Source organism: Phacochoerus africanus, chromosome 12, assembly GCF_016906955.1.
Source record: "Phacochoerus africanus isolate WHEZ1 chromosome 12, ROS_Pafr_v1, whole genome shotgun sequence".
Classification (NCBI taxonomy): domain Eukaryota; kingdom Metazoa; phylum Chordata; class Mammalia; order Artiodactyla; family Suidae; genus Phacochoerus; species Phacochoerus africanus.
The window spans coordinates 56,084,142-56,107,783 of NC_062555.1; the positions used below are offsets into that span (position 1 = coordinate 56,084,142).

Genomic DNA, 23,642 nt, shown 5'->3' on the forward strand with positions numbered 1-23,642 from the left:
ATAGTCAGCCCTCCATATCTGCAGGTGTTGCTTCCCAGGTTCAACCAGTTGCACATCTAATTTTTCAGACTGGCTGAATCTGTGAATGTGGAACCTCCGGTAAGGAAGGATGACTTACTACACCCTCCCCCCTTTCTTCTGTTTTTTTTTTTTTTAGGGCAGCACCTTTGGTATATTTAAGTTCCCAGGCTAGGAGTCGAATTGGAGCTGATACAACTGCTGGCCTACGCCACAGACACGGCAGTGCCAGATCCAAGCTGTGTCTGTGACCTACCCCACAGCCCGTGGCAATGCGGTATCCTTAACCCAATGAGCAAAGCCAGGGATTGAACCCACATCCTCATAGGTACTGGTCGCGTTCTTAATCCTCTGAGCCACAATGGGAACTCCAACTATGCCCTTTTATTTATTTTTTATTTTTTTTGTCTTTTTGCCATTTTCTTGGGCCGCTCCTGCAGCACATGGAGGTTCCCAGGCTAGGGGTCGAATCGGAGCTATAGCCACAGGCCTACACCAGAGCCACAACAACGTGTGATCCGAGCTGTGTCTGCAACCTACACCACAGCTCAGAGCAACGCCAGATCTTCAACCCACTGAGCTAGGCCAGGGATTGAACCCGCAACCTCATGGTTCCTAGTCGGATTCGTTAACCACTGAGCCGCAACGGGAACTCTGTAACTATGCCCTTTTAAATAAGAGACTTGAGCATCTTGAGCAGATTTGGGTAACCATGGGAGCTCCTGGAACCGACCCCTCCTGGATACTGATGGACGACTGTGCCACCCCCAAAGTCAAAGCAGCTGTAATCCGCTCCCAGCCCAAAGTCCATGGCCATCTTAGGAGCAGAATGCTGCTATCATATATGTTCTACATTACTTTTTCCAGATCTCCTATCTATAACTTGTCATCACTAGATGCTGTGTGGAAGTATGTTTATAAGAGGTGCCAAATTCATTAAATCAGGGCACATGAACTAGTACAAGAATCAAGATGACATTTACTTTGTCTGTAACTCATTTTCAAGTCAATAGAGCTGTTGCAAAATCAGATTCCAAAAAACAAAAAACAAAAAAAAAAAGAAAAAAAAACAACCCCCAAAAAGACTACTCTTGGAAGTTTCCTGAGTACAGATGAGAAAGAAAAATTTTCTCTCTGATTTTGAATATCCCGCAGTTATTTGGGCTATTTCATAGAAGCGGCCTTCTGAAGAGCATCTGAATTCAGCAGTGCCCCAAAGAAAGCATCTCTACGGATTTCTCAGTCTCCTTCCTGTGTTTTTGTAGCTTCACATCTTAGATGTAAAATTTCACTTGAGAATTTTATATAAAAAGCACTCAGATTTAGTTGCCTTTTAAAATTATGAAATTACAACAGAGATTAGTTTGGCACTTTAGAAGACCCTGTACTCATGCAGTTTGACTTTTAGGGGTTGAAAACTTTTTAAAACTACTTGCACAGATTAAAATATATCTAAAATAACACCACAGTATAGGTAAAACAATGGACTATAATTTTATGTTTCAGTAATTGTTTCTGGCGTTCTTGTCTTTAAAATTTTCCTTTGACATAGGGCTCACATTTTTTTTTTTTTGCAAAGCAAAATCTACCAAGAATGTTCTCCTTTTCTCTTATTTCTGCATAATTGTGTTAATATACTAGCTGGGGCAGTTATATTTTAAATGACATGTATATATTTAGCAGCATAATTATGCAAATTATACCATGTTTATGATTGTAAATATCCTTTCAGAGCAGCTACTTAGCATCTAGTCCTGGTTAAAATGCTTAGAATTCACTTCTCTGCTGGGTGAAGGTGGGGCTCATAGCTTTCACTCACCAGGCAGAATGTGGCACGGCGGTTAAAAAAAAGTATGGATTTTTTTTCTATGCCACTTACTGGCTTTGTGACCTTGGGCAAGTGACTTAACTTCTCTGAGCTCACTTTCTGCATCTGTGAAATAGTGATGATGACAGTAGGTCCCTCACTGGGTCATCATGATGGTTACATCATATGATGTATGGAAACGACTTAACATTTGGCCCCATGAAAGGCTCTCAATAAATGATAGCTACCATCAGTCTTCCTCTTCTAATATTACCCAGAAATACTGCATTTCAGCCTAGTCATTAAGCTTTCCCAAAGAGTTCAGGACTGCAACTGAAGAGGAGGAAGGATGGCATTTCTCACTTTGCCCCACATTCTTACCTGTCCAGGTAACAAAGGGGAGGGGGTGACAAAGGGGCTGACAACAGAAGGTCCAGATTCAATTTCTTTTCACTAAAGAATCACTTTTTTTTTTTTTTTTTTTGCAGCATATGGAGGTTCTCAGGCTAGGGGTCAAATCGGAGCTACAGCTGCTGGCCGACACCACAGCTACAGCAACACAGGATCTGAGCTGTGTCTTCGACCTACACCCCAGCTCATGGCAACACCAGATCCTTAACCCACTGAGCGAGGCCAGGGATCGAACCCTCAACCTCATGGGTCCTAGTTGGATTCGTTTCCGCTGTGCCGTGACGGGAACTCCTACTAAAGAATCGTTCTTTATGTACTTTTGTCATGTGCCTGGGCTGAGTCAGTGGGGATGCTTAGCTGTTTCAGTTATAGCAACTCTAAATGTAGAGAGGGGTGTATGTGTGTGTATGTGTGTATGTGTGTGTGTGTGTGTGTGTGTGTGTGTCTGGGGCTATGGAAGTAGGGAAGCTAGCCTGCTCACGTATAAACAAGCACTCCAACTCCGCCAATTCCACCCTCTGGAGATAAGCTGATCAACAGGTGAGGGATTACCTAAGCAAGAAGTATGAGATAAAATTCTTCCTCTGCTAGCTCACACTGACGGGAATGAAAAAAAAAAGTGAAAATGCGAAATCACATTAGAAATTACAACCACATGTCAGAGGACGGTAGTGATCGTGACAGCATATTTTAGGTGAACATTAATCCTTTCAGTCAGTTCTTCTAATACTTGTTCTTCTAGAAGTCAGATCATTTGGATTTTCTAAAAGGGGTTTCTACAACACGTAAAGACAGGAATCCATAGCATTTTCGGAGCTTCCGTAAAACAGAAACCTCTGAGGAAGCAGAGGCACTGAAAAAATATTGAGACGACTAGAGGCTAAAATTCTTCAAGACTCTGATCAGGGGGCAGCAGAGGGGCCTTCCTTTTTGTCCCACCCATAAGCCAATCGGGGAAGTGGGTTCAGTGATGTTCAGTTATGTACACATGATAATAGCACACATGACAGTCAACTAGGTGCTGAGGGAGAAGCCATACACCATTGTTGGCCAAAACGTGCCTGGACCTCAGCAGGGTGCAAAGAGCCTAATGTGAAACACACTGGGATCAAGCTCACAATCCTTCTACCCAAGAGAGAGGTCAGCATGGGGTGGGTGGGGGCTGGTGGGTAGGATGGATTCTGGCCGTGGAGAGGGATAGTTTTTATTGTTTCCTGGACTAAATTCTTACACCTCCAAGTCCCATCCTATCAGTGACACGTATTTCCCAACCAGTCCCTCACTGCCCAGGCAACAGATGTGTTACCCTTTCTTAGAAGCGCAGGGTGTAAGCGTCCTAGCCTTAAGGCTCATCTTGGTAGATTTTCCTCTAGCTGTGACATTGGTCTGTTCCAAAGAGCCTCAGTATGTATCCCATACCCCTTAGTTTCCTGTGGTCATGGGAAATATCCCTTTCTCTTCTTCTTTTTTTTTTTTTTTTTTTTTTTGGCTGTGTCCGTGGAATGCAGAAGGTTCCCGGACCAGGGAGCTGCACCAGCATCACAGCAGCAGCCTGAGCCTCTGCGGTGACACCACCAGATCCTTAACCACTACGCTACCAGGAAACTCCAAGTGTCCTTTTCTTTCATTCTTAAAATCTCATTTCTTAAGGACTTTGGAAAGCAGAGAATAAATACTGTTCTCCAATTCTTCAATTTTCTTCGTCCTGCATAATGAAGCTGGTCCCAAAAAACCAGTTGCGGGCTTGTCGCTGTTGCTGTTTTTAAAGCTGTGCAGAAGGTGAGAATGCGTGGGTGCATTAATGACCCCAGACTTCCATGTGTATTCTCTTCCCATCTTTCTGGAATCTTTCTTCTGTGACCAGATAAGAAGAGGTGGCCCTTTCATGCTAAAATTTTCCCAATGGAGGACAGAGCTTTTTTGATTTGTGTGAAAGGTAAGACAGTAAGATATACACATTTTCCAGTTGGAATTCCGGCCTTCTTTTTACAAGGTTATGTAACAGTAAGTGATATGATCCCTGTGGTACAGAGGAGGGAAGAGTGGTTCCAGGAAGGCACTGAGTGGCTGAATATGCGACTTTTATTTTTCTCCTCTCTTCTGAATTCTTATATGATAAAGGTCAAAACGTGGGGAATGGTGTGGGGTGCAGCGGACTCAGTTTCTTTGAGTAGATTTTTACGATTATAATTATCACGTTGGTTTCGTTCAACCGATTCAGGATAGAGGAATTTCCTCGATCAAATTGAGCTTTTCTATTACTCTATGAACTTTGGAGGGTGTTCACAATGTCGTAGGAAGGTTAGGGGCTGGTAAATTGTAAAAACATGTATATTAAAAAAGAAATGAGCTACCCGAGTGTCTCATCCACTAGAAAAATTGTGCTGATCTCAGCGTCACTCCTGAATGAGTATTACATCAACCCATCCTACGGTCACACAGACTCATATTTTATCACGTTGGATGACGGACAAGGACACATTCATTCCATTTCCCAAAACCAGATGAGAAAACAAAACCGCACCCCACGGGGGAAAAACACGACCTGCCATTTCAAACAGTTAACACGAGGACCACGCACTCCTAATTTCCACATCAGTTCTTACTGACTCTTGATGGATTTGTCTGAATGGTTTCTCCTAATCAGGATTTTCTTCCACATTATCCAGATTTATACTAACGACGCTTCAGTTAGACCCACACTCCAGAGGCCGGTGCTGACCTGTCTTGTTGGCGTCCGTGCCTGCCTTTTAGGTTGGCTACTGGCCAGCCTCACCTGACCACCAGATTTAGAAACTCTCTCTCTCTCTCTTTTTTTCTCCCCCGTCTTTTTAGGGCCACACCTGAGACATATATGGAGGTTCCCAGGCTACAGGTCAAAGCAGAGCCGCAGCTGCTGGCCTACACCACAGTCACAGCAACACAGGATCTGAGCCACATCTGCGACCGGCACCACAGCTCATGGCAACGCCATATGCTTAACCCTCTGAGCAAGGCCATGGACTGAACCTGCGTTCCTCATGGACACTAGTCGGGTCGGTTACCACTGAGCCAGAGGAGAACGCCAAGATTTAGAGACTCTTTGCTGACAAGGATGGCCTCTGACCCTACTCCCCAACTCCCCTCACCCTGAGTGTTTAGCTGACCACAGTTCTCTTGGTTTTTCTTCTGCAGAGCAGCCCTGAGCCCCGGCACGTGTGCCCAGACCGCCCTCGGCCACCGGCGCCGCCTTACCTGGTGTCTCTGTCTTTGGGGATGGTGGCCGTGCTGTAAGCAAACACTTGCTTCTCAACTAGAGGAGGGCCGAGGTCCACAATCCCGGAGAGTCCCGGCACGGTCCGGGGCTTCTCGATGTACACCAGGGTGCCAGGCTCCTTCTTGAAGGCCTGGCGGCTGGGCGAGACCCGGTCCGGCTGCATGGTGTGGGGGGGCCCGTGGGCATTGTGGTGCGCGTGCATGTCCACCAGCCTCAGGTCGCCGACTCGGTGAGGAGAGGCTGGGGGCGTTTTGGAGCCCAGAGTGGGCAAGTGGCTCTCTGGATATTTCCTGGGTTTCTGTCTGTACAGGGACTGCTCCATGTGCATTTCCGCTGGCAAAGAGGGGCTGCAGTAAGCGCTGGCGGACCGGATTGCTGTGCGGTGATAGGCGATGATGTGATCGGGGACATCCAGCGGGTGCCCGCCGTGCGAAGAGGCTATGCTCATGCGCCCCTCGTGATAAAGGTAAGGGTCGGCATAGAAACCCTCGTTTCGGTACATCGCCAGGTTCTTGCCGCTCAGGTCTTCATCTGGCTTGACGTCTCTTCTTTCCAAAATGGCACTGGGGCTGGGCGAGATGGATCTGGAGACGGGGAGGCTGGAGAGTCTGTCCCGGGGGATGGTGGCGTTCCCAGGAACAACCACTGGGCGGGTGCCTCCATAAGGGATTCTGGATGGGGAGGGAGGCATGGAATGGGGCACAGGAGTGGACGGGGGAGAATTTGGAATGGCGTGGGGTGCAGCGGAAGGTCCTGGTCGAGAGGCACCAGGACCATCTCCTCTCGCATAAACAAGTTCTCTCTGCATCTGAAAGTCAAACAAGAGATTAGAAAATCTACTTTGAGACTCATGCTTTTAGAGACATCTCAGTGTGGCTGCCCTGATGAAGGAGGCTGAGGAGTGGCTCCTGCAAGATGTCCACGCCTAGTCCCTGGAACCTGAAGCCATGTTCCCTTACATGGCAAAAGGGACTTTGCAAGGCCCCCTGTTAGGGACGTGAGATGGGGAGCTTATCTGGGATTATCCAGGTGGACCCAATGCAATCCCAAGGGTCCTTATATGTGAAAGAGGCAGGAGGGTCAGAATCATGGAAGATGGGATGAGAGAAGCAGCATCAGAGAGAGTGAGAGGTTTGGGGAAGATGGCACGCTGCCTACTTTGAGGATGGAGGAGAGAGCTTGAGCCAAGGAAGGCAGCAGCCGCCCTCCGCCCCCAAGCTTGAAAAGGCAAAAAAAAAAAAAAAAAAAAGGACTTGCCCCAGAGCCATCAGAGCGAGTGGGGCACTGCCAATACCTCGCTGTTGGGTTTCCATTCTGGACTTCTGATCTCCACAACTGGAAAGTAAATGAATGTGTGGTGTTTCAAGCCACAAAGTTTGTGGTAATTTATCATAGCAACCACAGGCAATGAATATACCTGACATAGAGCTCCACGTTGGGGAGTTTGAGGGAAAAATAGTGCAGTGGTTTAAATATTGAGGCCACAACTTCCTAGAGACACGAAGAAACTGCAGGTCTGATGTATCAAAAGTGCTAAAACCATGTTTTCTAAAGCTCATCTCAGGCACCCTTTTCTAGTCTTCGCCCTGGAAAATAGAGGGTAAGCATCTTCCCCATCTTTCCAAGTGGATGCAGTGTAGGGCCATGGGCAGAGAGGGAAAAGGGATGCATGGGAAGACCTTGGAGGGAAGTCTCACTGATGTGCTGATGCTTTACTCAAGCCCATGAGAAACCAGCTCAGAGAGGTCGGGAGATAGTAATGATTCAGGAGGTAAGAGTGCCATTGGAGGCGAACTCAGAGCGGGGATGGCAAGGGAGAGAAGAGGGGCGGGCACCCCAGGCATGGTGGGGAGGACAGTCCTGACCATATGCCCTCTGGGCTGCCCTGTGATGCTGAAGAGCATGCCCGGATAGGCCATCAAAAGCCCTGTGCTTCTTGCCCAGGCAGCAGTGACTTCCGGGCTGTGTCATTAGCACCCAGGTCAGGAGAGGAGGGACTCCCACAGGGTCTCCCACTAACTCGCCTTCAGGAGAAACTCAAGAATCAATGACTCAAGAATCATAGGTACAGAGAACAAATTGGTGGAGGCCAGGGGTGCTGGTGAAACGGGGGAAGATGGTCCAAAGAGACAAACTTGCAGGTATAAAATACATAAGTCATGGGGATGTGGGACTACAGTTAAGAATGCTCTATTGTATCTGAAAGTTGCTAAGAGAATATATATACCAGTGTATATACATGGAAGTTCTCAGGTAGGGGATCACACTCAAGTCTCTGCAGCGACCTGAGCTGCAGCAGTCAGATTTTTTTTTTTTTTTTTTTTTTTGCTTTTTCAGGGCTGCCACTGTGGCATATGGAAGTTCCCAGGCTAGGGGTTGAATCTGAGCTGCAGCTGCCAGCCTACACCACATCTCACAGCAACGCCAGATCTTAACCCACTGAACGAGGCCAGGGATCGAAACTGCAAACTTGTGGAAACCAGTTGGATTCCTAACTGCTGAGATTCTTAACTCATTGTGCCACAGCAGGGACTCCGAGAATATATTTTTAAAGTTCTAATCACAAGAAAAAACATGGTAACTATGTGTCGTGACGGATGTCAACTAGACTTACTGTGATGATTATTTTGCAATATATCCATCTATTGAACCATTATGTTGTACATCTGAAACTAATATACTGTCATGTATCAATTAGATCTCAATAAAAAAAAAGAATCGAGTTAACAGGAAAGGGGAAACTAATTTGCATCTGTACTACTTGGTTGAGAAAGGAAAAGAATAAAAAATACAAATTAATTCAGGATGTGAGTATTTGATACTTTCTGTTTTGATCAGAGTCCAAGAAGGTCATGACCACGGAAATTCTCCAAATAGCTACAAGGGAGGGACGGATGGACAGACTGCCAGGGGCACCTCCCAAGCCCGGTCTTTAAGTCCTGCTTGTGCTATCCCCGGAGCCCACGTTCCCATGGGGACTTCTGGAAGACGTGACAGACAAGGAGGGTGTAAACGGTTGCGGGGTGGGCAAGGTAGGGAATGAGGAGTGAGGAGGTGGGCTCAAATGGATGTAAACCAAGACGAACAGCTGAGAGACCCAGAGCGTGGGTGGTGGGAGAAGAGCGAAGACGTAAAAGAGGCAACAGAAGTAGGTTGCAAAGGAAGCCGAGCCCAGAGCCCTGAATACATACCGATTCCTTATCTCATAAGTCCATTCGCTTAGTAAACAGTATGGACCAAGCACTTGCTGGCACCAAGCATGGTTCTAGGACACAGCTCTAAACAAGCCCCGGAAGTTCCTGCCCTTGAGGGGAAACTTCTGCTCTTGAGAGGATACGTTCTTGCCTACATCGGGTCATGAGAATGCCGGGGATGAACTGGCCCGACTCCCACGGCTTCCCTATCTTGTTTCTGGAAGGATCCAGCAATGAAGAATCCCTGACCCTGGCAGTTTTACTTGCTATGGTGGATTTCATGATAGAAACGACCAACCAAAAAGGAAAGCGAATTGCAATTATGAAGCAACCTGAAAGAGTCCTTTGGGGGGTACAGTATCTGAGCACTACTTGGCTCCTCAGCCCCCTGTGGCGACCACAGAGTATGCAGGCTCCTTGCTTGAAATGACGGTTTTATCCACTACACCTGCCTCCCCAACACACATACACACACACTCTCTCTCTCTCTCTCCCATCACAATAGGCCAGTCTGTTCTCCCCGCTCTAAACTGGAGTCGGGATATGCTCAAGCTGTTCTCATCCCAGGACCCTCTCCCCATTTCCTAGCACTTGGGGAGTGACACCCAGGCTGAGGTCAAGGTCAGGCTCCAGGTGTGTCTGCTCCACATGACTCAGTCCTGATGCTCCAGCCCACGTACCTCCATAACTCAAGGGCTCAGGGCCTCCAACCAAGAGGGTATTGCCAAGGTCACTGTGTGATAATATATCCGATCCTCATTCCAGAATGGCTGGGCAACCACATGACCAGAGTTTTGCAGCAGATCAACGAGGTCCTCTATAAATACCTCTCCTACCCTGCCTGCCTCAATGCAGGGCTCAATGAAAAGAAAGGTCCAGCTCGGTGGTAAGCAAGGCAGGGCTTCACAAGTGATAAAATATAAGCAGCACCTATTTGGCCAAATCCCCCACCCAATCAGGCCACACCATGCAATAAACAACCCAAACAAACATCAGGATAAATTCAAACATGCCACTGTGTAGAAGGCATCACACGGCCCTCAAGGCCAATCAGGTGCAACAAACGGTGGGTATTATGGTCATTATTGTTATTAACTCCAAAAAAAGAATAGGGTTTCAAAGGCCTAGAACCCACTTAGGATGAACAATAATCTAATGGGGTTAGTCACCACTCCTTGTTCTCTTTTTTCCTCCCTATCTGGCTGAAGGTCACATCCTGATCTGAAGGATCCTGACCCCAATTAACACACAGGGGAAACTACCCCCCTCCCTGGCCTTTTCAGGCAAGAGAATAAAAAGAGACATCAACATTCCAAGGAGAACAGAACTGTCCAGAAGAATAAAGAGTATTCACGAAAGAAAAATGTAAGGTTAACTTTAATTAACGAAAAGTTCGAATTTTCCTTTAAAACAACAGAGGTGAGCATAGGTGTTTTAAAAATATGTTTGGTGATGTGAAAAAGACATGGCTAGGAGGCACGTTATGTAACTAAATGAAATGAGATTATATAATGAAGTTATATAAAGTTTAAAATAAAACACAGGCGGCAAAAGTCATTAGAAAAGCTCAGACTTTCTGGATGTCGTGTGCAGATAAATTCAGAATGTAACAATTAATGAACAATAATTCAGATACACTGGGCCTTCATAAGGGGAATGCAGGTGATTGTCAAAATAACGTCCAGTAGCCAGTACTACATGGGTACCTGCCAACAAGAATGGGACCTCAGCAAGGATGGATGGTAGCTGTAAGCAACCAGCACCACATACCCAATGGTAATGCTGTATGTCAGCCCTGCCTGGTCCACTTCCAAATAATCTTGCCATCATCCAACAGAGTCACAGAATGAATTACTGTCCACTAGAGTTATCCACATCAGAGGCGAATACAAGTATTCAGCTAAGATAGAACAGGTAATCAAAGGTTGGATGTCTCCATCAATCTAGGCAACACAGAGGTTGGAAGCTTTTGGCAAAATTCTTTTTTTTTTTTTTTTTTTGGTCTTTTGTCTTTTTGTCTGTTGTTGTTGTTGCTATTTCTTGGGCCGCTCCCACGGCATATGGAGATTCCCAGGCTAGGGGTCGAATCGGAGCTGTAGCCACCGGCCTACGCCAGAGCCACAGCAATGTGGGATCCGAGCCGCGTCTGCAACCTACACCACAGCTCACGGCAACGCCGGATCGTTAACCCACTGAGCAAGGGCAGGGACCGAACCCGCAACCTCATGGTTCCTAGTCGGATTCGTTAACCACTGCGCCACGACGGGAACTCCCTTTTGGCAAAATTCTTATGTTGGTTTGCCAACCTAGACCTGACTTTCTAAGACTGAGTTTTGAGAAGAACCTTGATAATTTCATCCTTGGCTCTATATGCAGCCCAAGAAGACAATGATATAATCTTTCCGCGGTATAGTAGGAAAATGTTTTAAATCTACCACTTGAATAAACCTTTAAAATGAGAAAGCTGGGGTTCATACACCAAAGGGTACAGATCAACCAAAGGCAACTCACTCTTAGGATGAGGTGGAAGGTCTGGGGAGATGAAAAGAATCTTTTTCAAATCTTCCGTGATCTCCCAGGAGACCACTTGCTATTCCCAAAAAAAGTAGACTCCAACCAGTGGAGATACTCACTGGTTGATTGACTGAACCAGGATGATGATTAAGATTCTATATTCAGGAATTCCCATTGTGGCGCCACAGAAACGAATCCGACTAGGAACCATGAGGTTGCGGGTTCGATCCCTGGCCTTGCTCAGTGGATTAAGGATCTAGCGTTACTGTGAGCTGTGGTGTAGGTCACAGATTCAGCTCAGATCTGGCATTGCTGTGGCTGTAACATGGGCCAGCAGCTGTAGCTCTGATTTGACCCCTAGCCTGGGAACCTCCATATGCAATGGGTGCGGCCCTAAACAGCAAAAAAAAAAAAAAAAAAAAAAAAAAAAAAAAATTAAAAAAAAATTCTATATTCATAGTTTAGAAAAAAAGCCCAGCCTTTTACGTTACTGTTCTTCCCACGGTGATATTTTCCTGGAATCAGGCACCTACGTAGTCTTGTTTTGTTTTGTTTTTTAATAGTGTTTTGGTGAATGAGAAAAGAAATGGCATTAAATCCACACTAGGTTTTTCCTATACTATTACTCAAAACTCAGGCCTTTTAAGAGGAAATTAAACTTTAAAGGTAAAATAAATAAGCAAACACACACACACACACACACACACCCCTATACACAGTTACTATTCACCTTAATATATCTGAATCCTTTCTTTCCTCACCAGTCTCTCTGATGCCACCAATCTTCTCTATCACCTCATTGCTCTTAGAAAGCTGAGAGTATCTGGATATGTTATGCCGTGGACCCTTTGAGCCCAGAAGATTTCAAGCATCATGTCTTTATGTGAGCTTTAAAGAATTTCATTTATAGCAAGAAAGAGATGACCTAAACACCCAAATAAAAGGCTTTAACACCTTCCCGGAACACAATACGGATATTTATTGGCCTGAACCTTGGCCCAGACAAAGGAAAAGTCCATTTATCTGCACTAGATATACTGGCAGTGCCTGAAAGAGGCTGATCTCCATCCTTCACCTGCTGCGTTCGGCATCATCTCCCTCTCCCTCCATTCACTGCTGCCCAAACCACTGCCGGCTCCGGGTTGAGTCCTTCCCATTCCTGTAAAAGCAGAGTTTCTTCCAGAGCCCCTGCACCAGGGCCCCCGCTGAGATGCTGCTGACCCTCCCCACAGCACACAGCTCAACACCTTGTGTGGGCGCATCCTTCCCAAAGACCAGAAAAAATCTGGGGTAGTCACCACCTGAAGTTTCAGTTAGGAATCCTAACGGATCTCTACCTTTGGTTTTTCCCCAAACACCATAAGTTAAACCCAATATCACTCATTTACAAATTTCCTGAATATAAGATCAGAAGGGGAGAAAAAATTTAAACTGGTTCTGGAAAAAAAAATCTAGCTTGAAAAATGTTGATTTCAAGTCATTTGGGAAACTGTCTCATGTAATCATGTCTCTTTGTGGAGCATTATAAAAATATATATGTATTACATATAGAATATATATATATTCTTATAAATATATATAAATAATATACATATCCTTTGTAGAAGGGGAATATGATGTACAGTTTATTGTATTTTAAACCTCACCCTTCCAAGTCTAGAATTTGTAAACACACCACTCAATCAGACCATCTAGTGGAGTCACCAGACAAAACTGAAAATGATTCTTAGGAGACTCTTTCAACTTCAAAGAATTAAAGCCACTTACTTTTTCTTAAGAAAATCACCTGTATAACTAAACGCCGGGAAAAAGCACATTGGCTGAGCTCCCAATTAAGCGATTCCTTTGTCTGCTGGCTTCCTCTAAATCCTCAGTTCCACACTTGGATATTTTAGACAGCTTTCTCTTCACAGAAGAAATCACCCCGCCTCCCCCCAAAAAATCCCACAGATCCTCAGTTGTTTCCCAGTTTGAGTGCCCACCACCAGTAAAGACCATTTGGCTTTACCCAGTCTTCCGAGCGAAGCTGCTCCAGGCGTGGATAAAAAGTCACCCTCCCTATGATAAGCCAATTTCTCCTCCCCTTGGAAATTAGTCACTGAATAACCTCAGCCACATCCAACCACAGGCTGGTGACTCAGAACTTCAGCAACTGCTTACCCGGAAAACACACACCAACAAATGAACTCCGAGAGGCCTAGGTAAATGGGTGAACAGTGAAGGAAATATTACAAAGCAGAGCTTACTGAGGCAAAGAGGATCACCAGCACAAGCCAACGACCTGCCGCCAGCCAACGAAATCATCAGAAAACCCAACAGCCTCAGCACCCACAGGACCAACTCTCAGATCCGTGTTCTCGAGGGACTGGGGGCTGCTGAGAAAACCCAGATAGGCTGGCGCCCAACACCCATTCTGCTGCCAGACTTTTGAAGTCCGTGGGTTGGCAACCAAAGGAAATGTGAGCCTCTTCCCTGGGCTTATAACCCTGGAGGGAAAACAGGAGGGCTGTCTATTAATTAACCAGGCTGGCTTTACCGAGCTGAACTTTGAGTAGCAGCCACGGATCAGTCCCATGCAGCACCAGGCAAGCAACTTCAATTAGTCTCGAAAACATGCCTGAAATGAGAGCGACGGGGAGGGAGGGCCAGCCAATGCTAAGCACAGAAGGTATTCCAGAAGGGTATAACCAGAGCCCTTCCTTCTGCCCCATCCTTGACAAGACAGAAGAGGAGGGCGTTCCCCCCATTGTGGCTCAGTGGGTTAAAAACCCAACTGGTATCCATGAGGATGCAGCTTCCATCCCTGGCCTCGCTCAGTGGGTTAAGGATCCGGCATTGCCATAAGCTGCAGTGTAGGTCACAGATGTGGTTCAGATCTGGTGTGGCTGTGGCTGTAGCATAGGCTGGCAGCTGCAGCTTCCACATGCCACAGGTTCGTTTGGCTCTAAAAAGAAAAAAAACCCAAAAAGACAGAGGAGGAGAAGGCCAGGGCAGTCACCAGACACCCCCCGCCCCCCCCCCCCAATCCATGCACAACCGCTGTTAACACAGCTATTTCCTTCCAGGGGAACAGGGTGGGGGAGGCGGGTGTTCCCAACAAGAAGCGGCATGCACAGCCCTCCACGGAGACAGGTATTAACACATTGCTGACAAAAGGTGCGAGAAAAAGGAAGCCTTTCCTTAGCTCACAGATAGGCCGTTTAATCCCCCTCATGCTTTCTGTGCCCTCAGGGACTGAACAGAGCAGAGAGCCCTTCCAGTGGGAATCCGGTGAGAAATGACTCAAAACTCTGGGCTAGAGGCCCCGCTGGCCGCCCGCCACCCCACGACCACGCTCTGGGCAGCCAGTGCATTTTTTAGACATTTTTAGGGCCTTTAGAGGTGGTCCTTGCCGACCAAAAGAATTCCATGACGTCTCTTAAGTTCAAATCCAGGGAGCGTTGCAGGCTTCCCTAAAAAAACCCCCAAACTGCTTATTGCCATCGAAAAGCTCTGCGGTATTAAAGGAGGGAGAACCTGGAGCTCGGGACATTGCCGTGCACCCCCGACCCCCGGTCCCGCCCCTGCCCCCATCAGGACATCTCATTTGAAACAATGTTTGGACCAAGAGATTGTAACAGATGCACTGAAGAGGTTGGAAAAGAGGAGATGGAATGTGAAAAGCCTTGTTTGGATTTTTAATCTAATCGGCAAGAGTTTGTTATTTCTCACCCGAGGATGGGAAGCACGCGGTGTCGGCCCCTGACGCATCTGGTCTGCATTTGGCAGCTTTTGTCCCTTTGGTTAAACGCGTGCTTTCACGGAAAGGGGAGGGAGAGGTGGGCCTCCCTGCTCTGATTACGCCGTGATTCCAGCCTGCTGCATCCCCAAAGCCCCCATTCTAAGGGCACAAGATGTCCCGCCCGGCACCTCTCTTGTACTTGGCTTACCCTGGTTTATACGTGCAGGACTGTTGGGGAGCGAATGAATGTGAGGTGTCTGGGTTCTGAGCCCCCGCTGCCACCACCTCCAGGAAATAGAAGCACTGCGCTGTCACTGCTGTTGGCTCCGTGAACCCCGCCAAGCTCAGCACTCAGGTCCACATCAGCCACTTTAGAGGCAGGTGCTTCTGCGGACTGCTAATGAGGGTGGCAGCGGGTCCAAGGGGAGGGATGGATGGTCCTGGTCACCTCTCCCATCTCCTCCTCCCTGCCATGGTCAGAGCAATTCCTTTCCCTTCCAAGATGCCTCAGCGCACCGTCTGGGGAGGACACGCACCGCTTGTCAGGACCAGAGCAGGCATCCGCTCTCAGGAGTTGGAGAGCTGGCCCAGTCCTGCAGTGAATCAGGGGGAATTAAAGGCTCTCTAGCAAGGACTCAACACCCAGTTCATCCAGAAGAGAGGGCAGTTCAGGAACCCCGAGCTGGCTGGGGGACCAGGCAAGCTAATTTCCTCCACAATATTCTGGGGCCCTAGAACTCAGCTTCACTTGGGTGGCTATTGCCCTCTAGAGAATGGCTCTTTCAGGCCAACTTAGAGCAAAGTTTGGCTCACTCTGGGTGCCCCCAACCACTAACATCTCAGGCCCGGCTTTCCTAACTCCACCTGCCTTGGGTTGCTCCACCCTTTGTGAACCTGCTCTTCCCAGTGGTGTGTTAAGCATCTTATCCTTCCTTCTCTTGGTTCTTTTTGTTGACCAGCATGCTAAGCAAAGTACAAGAATTTATTTCTAGTGAGGCTTAAGAAACGATATGCTAATAAATAGTCAGCATTACCTTGACAGAAAATACTTTTTTGGGGCCATGCTCATAGCATGCAGAAGTTCCCAGGCCAGGGATTGAACCTGCGCCACAGCAGTGACCCAAGCCACTGAAGTGACAATGTCAGATCCTTAACCTGTTGAGCCACAAGGAAACTCCAACAGGAAATTTTTTTTTTTTTTTATGCTCTAGTAAGGCTAAAGGTTTTGTGAAATTTATTCTTATTTCCCCATTTGCATTCACTTCTTTATTGGATTTAAAAAAAAAACATGCTAAAAGAAAATCTAAATGGTTCTTGTAGACATGAAGATACTATTGGGGAAGTGATTTGGATGCTGGACAAATGTCAACTTCATCTTGCTTCCATTGTTAAAATTGGAAAGGTGGTCGTCTGGGAGGTCTTTGCTAACCTATTAATGTTTCATTTGGTCACAAATGGAATGGCTTGCAGACACGAGACAGACAGGCTGTTGCCAAAATTATTTAATTCTCAGGCAAGAGATGGTTAGCTTATGGCTATATTTAAGATGAGTGTTATTCCCGCAAATATTTTGACATGGTGACCTCTGCTGAGCCCTCCAGGTCCAGACCTGCTGGCTGACTTAATACTATGCCCAAAGGTGATTCAAGATCTCCATGTGGAAACAAATAAACCAGTCAGCATTCAATAAATCATTTAACTTCCAAGCCACAATCACTAACTGTGCTGAGCTGCTGCACAGATAAAAGAAAAATGTTCTCCTCTCACCAACACCCAACCTTCTGTTGCGTTACTCCTGTATTATCCAGGCCAAGGACAACCTCCTTTTATATCTAAATAGTTACGGTTTGCAAAATGATATTTTCTTGCTGCCACTTGCAACAGACAGTACAAAGCGCTCCTCATTATTTATCTCCATCTCTCTGCATATCCACCCATTTCCTGGACAGACACTTTTATACACAACTCCCTGTTGGTGCTTCTAGATAAGCCATCTCCGTCACCCAAATGTAAACTTTCAGTGCCTGAGATTTTGTTTTTCTTTTTAAGACAGTTCTCCAAAACTCCTATGCTAATCAGCATACATTCTGTAATATATGATATACTATTATCACCCTCTCTATATATATTTATTTATTTTTAAACTGTTACCATTCTTTTTTCCATTTATTTATTTATTGTCTTTTTGCCTTTTTTCTAGGGCCGCTCCCGCGGCATATGGAGATTCCCAGGCTAGGGGTCCAATCGGAGCCATAGCTACTGGCTCACGCCAGAGCCACAGCAACGCAGGATCCGAGCCGCGTCTGCAACCTACACCATAGCTCACGGCAACGCCGGATCCTTAATCCACTGAGCAAGGCTAGGGGTCGAACCTGCAACCTCCTAGTCGGATTCGTCAACCGGGAACTCCCTTTTTTTCCTTTTAGTGATGCATTTGGGGCATATGGAAGTTCCCGGGCTAGAGGCTGAATTGGAGCTGCAGCTGCTGACTCATGCCACAGCTGCAGCAATGCCGGATCTGAGCCACATCTGCAACCTACACTGCAGCTTGCAGTAACGCTGGATCCTTAACCCACGGAGCAAGGCCAGGGACTGAACTCATATCTTCAGGCACACTATGTCAGGTTCTTAACCCACTGAGCTGCATCAGGAGCTCCTATTTATTTACTTATAACATTTTTTATCCTACGAATGATTTTAGATGGCTACACTCACACACACACACACACACACACACACACACACACACACACAGAATCTAATCATCCAGCAGTTTGCAGTTTACACAGTGCTTTCAATTGTGATTTTATTTCACAGGTCTCAGAACAGTGAAAAGCACAGGTCCTATGTCACCATCCCCATCTGAATGCTTAGAAAGTGCAGGTGTAAGCAGATAAGCACCCTGCCTGAGTGCAGACAGTATCAAGCAGCAGAACAGCAAGGACTCACATCTTCAGCCTCACCACTGTCGCTTCTTCTCTGTTTAAGGGTGAACTCTCGTGTCTCCCAGGACACTGAGCAATTCTGAGAGGACCCATGCTCCCAAGGCCTTCCCTGTGGAGATTCCTGAGGTTTTATACGCTTGAGTTTTGACCCTGAGCAGACGGTCTGGCGGATGCCACTGGAGAAGTTCCTCAATTGCTCCACTTTGAGTTACAGGACATCTTGGTGGGTTTACGAACTAATTATCCAGGTACTCTCTTAACTACTATTTAGTTTTATCTTCTTGCCTCAAAATCAGTTATATAATGAACTCTACGGTGTACTTAACTCATATACATATTAGGACATATTCCGATTATATGTAATTTACTTACATATACTCCAGTATTATATACTCCAGGTTAAGTCTCACTACATAGGTTTCACTACATCACAAATCATATATGTGTAAATATGTGTATACACACACATATGTCGATGTATACACACAGACATGTCTTCGTCAGTCACAGACACCAGATCACTTACGGAAGAAAATATCTGGGCCTCATCTGATTAGCATACTTTACCATCACAGCCCTGGTCCCGCTCCTGGGTGACACTCCTGGGACTGACCACACCTCCTGGAGATGCATTCCATCTCTGCCTCTGTGCCCTCTGCCCCTCTTACCTTTCATTAAGGAAACGGATCCAGTTGATTATGCTTAAGTGAAAAAGTGCTGGTACAATATTCTAGAGCTTTAGGACGATCATAACAGTGTAAGAATGTAAACATTTTCCGTCTGACGATATAACATAGCCTCACCATGTCTACCCTGAAACAGCAAACGAGAACTTTATGCTCTCCAGCTGCAGCTTAAAGGACTGATACCCTTCAGAGACCATCAGAGAAAATGCTGGTGAACAAACGAGCGACTAGACGGTAGACGATGGAAAGTTGGAAAACAAATGGTCTTTCATTGCTGGGCTGCCACTGTCCTCTCACAATGTAGCTGCTCAAATCTATGTCACCCCCTTTCCCAGGGCTTCAAGCAGCCTGGCTTTCTTCACCAGAGGGGTCCCTGATAGATTTAACCCTTTCAGGCCTGCTTCCTGCCCCACTGTGCCTCCTCCGCTTCCTTCACAGCTTTTCTGGAGTCCACACTGGGTGATGACCGTGGCTCTTCGCCAGGAATCATCCCGTCACCTGCATCCTGCTCTGTGTTCCCATCTTCCTATTACTTGGTCATAGAACGAGCCGCAAAGACCAGAGGAGCTGTGGCAGCAGAGCCAGCTTTAAAGGGAATTTTATGGGTGGCTTCAGATGAAAGGCATTTGAGTCGCGCCATTATTTGGATCCTCAGCTGAGCAATATGAACCAATGTGTCCAAGGAAGAAAGGGTGAGGAAACAGCCCCAGTGGACAACATCGAAGGACCATGAGTTTGATCTTTCCTTCATGATAAAGGTGGGAAAACAATGCTGGTGATCCAGATCCAAACAGCCCTTGCGCCAAGTTTACTCCTGGGTTCAGAAGAGCCACTTTCTCTCCTCTGAACAGCAACTCAGAAGGAAAAGAAGTTCTGTGGGGATCCCAGGTACACTGAGTATGTGAACCGGGACAATTCCCTCATGGACGACTGGAAATAGATGCTATTTGATATATTATTATATAGGCTCCCAAACTTCTCCCGTTCTCATTAATTATGGAAGAATGAAAATCCAGATTTATAAATGATATGAATGTTCAGTTGAAAACCCATCTGTTTTTCTTGGGTTAAAGTGGCTGGCGAGAAAAAGAGCATCTGCTCGTCTGGGCCAGGCCAGTGGCCCGGATGCCCCCATCCAGGTATCTCTCACCTGTCAATGTAGCATGAGGAGGGGGAAGAACACTCAACCCAGCATCATGGAGCCTGCCTTCTGATCCAGGAGTTAACATCGGCTCTTTACCTGTAAGCAGGATGTCTGACCTCTCAGAGGCCCATTCCAACCACAACCTCTTGTGGGTCCATGAAATAGTGGGTCACTGAATAGTCACTAGGAATGAAAAGCCCAGGGTAAAGGCTGATGAAGGGAAAAGAATCTTTCAGCCATGGCTCCTACCTTTTAAGAGCAGAGAAGATGAGGCATGTATGTGAATGTTAAAAATAAGACAAAAGCAAGAATAACTTTGGCAAGTTTCAGATGAGCGTAATGGACACATCCTCTGACCCAAGTGGATGGAAGACTAAGATGTTTCCGGCTGGGAGAGCTGAGGTACGCTTCTCGGAGGAGGTAGGATTTAAGGGAGTCCATAGCAGCATTTCAGGAGGGAAGAAAGAGTCTCTGGAGTTCCTGTTGTGGCCCAGCAGGTTAAGAACCTGACTAGTATCCATGGGGATGGGAGTTCAATCCCTGGCCTTGTTCAGTGGGTTAAGGATCTGGCACTGCTGTGAGATGTGGCATAGGTCAAGGATACGGCTTGGATCTGGCGTTGCTGTGACTGTGGTATAGGCCGGCAGCTGCAGCTCCGATGCAACCCCTAGCCTGGGAACTTCCATATGCCGTGGGTGTAGCCCTTAAGAAACGAAAGGAAAAAAAAAAGTTTCTTCTCTTAGGTATTTCAGGCAGGAAGTTAGGCACGGCCTCGGACAAGGGGTGGAGCAGGGCCAAGTGTCCTGGGGGATGGACAAACTTCTGACCTAGCCAGCAAATTATTCTAGGGCAGCGGTTCTCCACATTCAACACAATTCAACTTGCATCAGCATCACCTGGAGGGCTTACTGATCCACAGATCAGTGGGACCCACTTCCCGAGTGTCTAATGTTAACAGGACTGGGGCGGAGCTTGAGAATTTGCCTTCCTAACAAGTCCCCAGATGATGCTGACCTGCTGACCCAGGGACCACTCTGATAAAAACTGCTCTGGGGAGTAAAGGAAAGAAAGAGGTAATCTCACATCAAAATCTCCATTCTATTGTGGGCTAGGTTTAATCCTAATTCAGAAAGCTGACTTCACTAAACTTTGGTTGACCATTATAATTACCTAGAGTTTCTCTACCTGCAACTATTTTTTTTTTCTTTTTTCTTTTTTGAGTGGGGGTAGTGCACTCAGGAGGCAAGCAGAAGTTCCTGGGCCAGGGATCGAACCCTAGCCACCATGGTGACAACACCAAGTCCTTAACCCACTGAGATGCCAGGGGAACTGCTGTTAACTATTTTCTTTCTTTGGTCTTTTTTTTTTTTTTGTCTTTTGTCTTTTTAGGGTTGCACCCACAGGCTAGGGGTCGAATTGGAGCTGTAGCTACCAGGCTACACCACAGCCACAGCAATACAGGATCTGAGCTGTGTCTGTGACCTACACCACAACTCATGGCAATGCTGGATCCTTAACCCACTGAGCAAGGCCAGGGATCGAACCCGAGTCCTCATGGATATCAGTCAGATTTGTTTCCACTGAGACATGATGAGAACTCCCCCTGTAACTATTTTCAATTGAATCTGCCAGGAGAAGGTAGAACTGGGGGAAGGAAACTCATATTTTTGGAGCCCTCTTACTTACCAAATGCTTTCCAAAATTCCCATTTAATTCCCAGCACATACTCTTCAGATCAACGATATAATCCCTATTTGACAGATGAGGAAACTGGGGCCCCAAAGGCAAATAACAGGGCCAGAACAACCTCAAACGCTAGAGTTAAGACATCAGTGTGGAGACCTGGCCGTCTCTGAATACTCTTCAAAGGAGGGCAGTGGTTTAAGCATCACTAAGGTCAGTATTATTCTAATAAAATCAGGTCCAGAAATACTCGAACAAAGTCATCTGGATTGAATGCTGCAAGAGGCACAAGAGGAGAGTAACATAGAGCAGACCATGTTACTGTTATCTACAAATGTGGGGCCAAACCGCCTTCCAAATGATGACCCCAGGGCATTCAGGAGCCCCACAAGAGTGCTCCATTTCAAAGGAATACCTCTGTGTTTTCAGTTCAAATATCAAGCCAGCCAGCCAGCCAGTGGATATGGCTCGGAAATCTGAGATGGTCAGCAAAACCACTGCTTCTCCTTATTTGGATAAATCACAGCCTCAAAGACAACGGGTTTGGGAGTCAAGCAGACCCTGGGGCTGAGCTTGGCCAGCTTGTCGCCCACGCCCTGCCAGGCCCTGCTCTGTGCTGACAGCTGGGGGCGTTTGGCTAGTCGTCGTCCGGGCCCTGCTCCCGACCAGGTTCTGACACTGCCAGGAGCCTCCCTGCCAGAGACAAGTTCTGCTTCCCTGCATCCTGGGGACACACCACCAGGCCTTTGAGCATCCCCGTGCTTGAGGGACACCTGCATTCCTGACACAGAGTAGCTCACAGGAACCACAAGGACAGCAACTGGACCAGTAGGTAAGGAAGTCATCTCCACACCACAAAATGCCCACTTCAGGCAAAAGGGCAGACCAGGTCTAGTTGTCCCCACCCTCAAACATTGGTCCTGATAGGAAAGGATCCCCTGTCCCCCAGTGGGTGAGGCAGGTGACAAAAATGCTTCATCACCTACAGAGCGCCTTTCAAGGTTCATGATTAGCAGCAAGAGCTTGCAATTCACTTCAAAGAGAAACAGGCTCCAGGAGTTCCTATTGCGGCTCAGCGTGTTAAATACCTGACATGGTCTCCGTGAGGATGTGGGTTCAATCCCTGGCCTTGCTTGGTGGGATAAGGATCTGGCGTTGCTGTGACTGTGGCATAGGCCAGCAGCTGCAGCTCTGATCTGACCCCTAGCCCAGGAACTTCCACAGGGGCCAAGTACAGCCATAAAAAAGGAAAGAAGAAACCAAACCAAGCCAACCAACCCAACAAAAAACAAAAAGAGAAAGAGGCTCCAAAGTGGCTAATTTTCCCTCATCGTCCAATCCAACTTCCAGCCATTTCCCCCCACTTCTTTGTATTTTCCTTTCTCTTCCTTTTCTCCCCTTCTCTGAAAAGCAACCCAGGGGCAAAATTTCTCCCAGAGAGGACAGGAAGATATGGGTCAATAAACAGACAAAGGGATCTTTGTCTTCTAAACAACATCTTCTAAAATTGGAAGATGTTGCTTGATTCCAAAGACCCATCTCAATGATGTGCTGAAGCCTACAAATTAGTTTTCAAAGATTGTCTTCTTCTTTTTAGGGCTGAACCTGCAGCGTATGGAATTTCCCAGGCTAGGGGTGGAATCGGAGCCGCAGTGGCCAGCCTATGCCACAGTCACAGCAACACTGGATCCGAACTGCATCTGCAGACGACACCACAGCTTGTGGCAATGCCAGATCACCAACCCACTGAGCAAGGCCAGGGATCGAACTGCATCCTCACAGAGACCTCATCAGGTTTTGAACCTGCTGAGCCACAGTGGGAACATCTTAATTTTTTTTTTTTGGCTGCATATGAAAGTTCCTGGGCCAGGGGATTCCTCACTGTGACAGGGACAAGCCAGCTCCTTAACCTATTGTGCCACCAGAGAACCGAAGTTTGTTTTTTAAGTATTTAATCATCCTCCCTCTTCGATCAGTACCCTTCCCCACATGATAGAGGAGGAAAAGAGTGAGGTGTGGTGGAGAGAACAGTGGATTATGAATGAAGAAACTTGGTTTCTGCTCCTGGGGACCCTCTGGGGCTGTGGTCTCATGGCCAGGGCTGTGGTCTTGTCACTCAGTGCTTCTGAGCCTCTGGTTCTGCTGCTGGGTTTGTTGGGGAACACCTGTTCTTACCCATCTGGTGCTGTGAACCTCAAATAAGCTAAATGATCCTTGCATGTCAGGGGCGGCAGAAGAGCAGTGTCAACATGCGGGATCACTC

General features: G+C 46.9%; 1 protein-coding gene across 15 annotated transcripts in view; it reads right to left on the reverse strand.

The window, feature by feature from the left end:
* The window catches only part of KIAA1217 (KIAA1217 ortholog), a 460,197-nt gene that overhangs the window by 66,319 nt on the left and 370,236 nt on the right, over nucleotides 1-23,642 (reverse strand). For all 15 annotated transcript variants that reach the window (XM_047755381.1, XM_047755384.1, XM_047755385.1 and 12 more), the window contains one exon: nucleotides 5,471-6,300. In XM_047755381.1, the coding sequence (XP_047611337.1) occupies nucleotides 5,471-6,300 (830 nt within the window). The remainder of the gene's footprint in view (nucleotides 1-5,470; nucleotides 6,301-23,642) is intronic.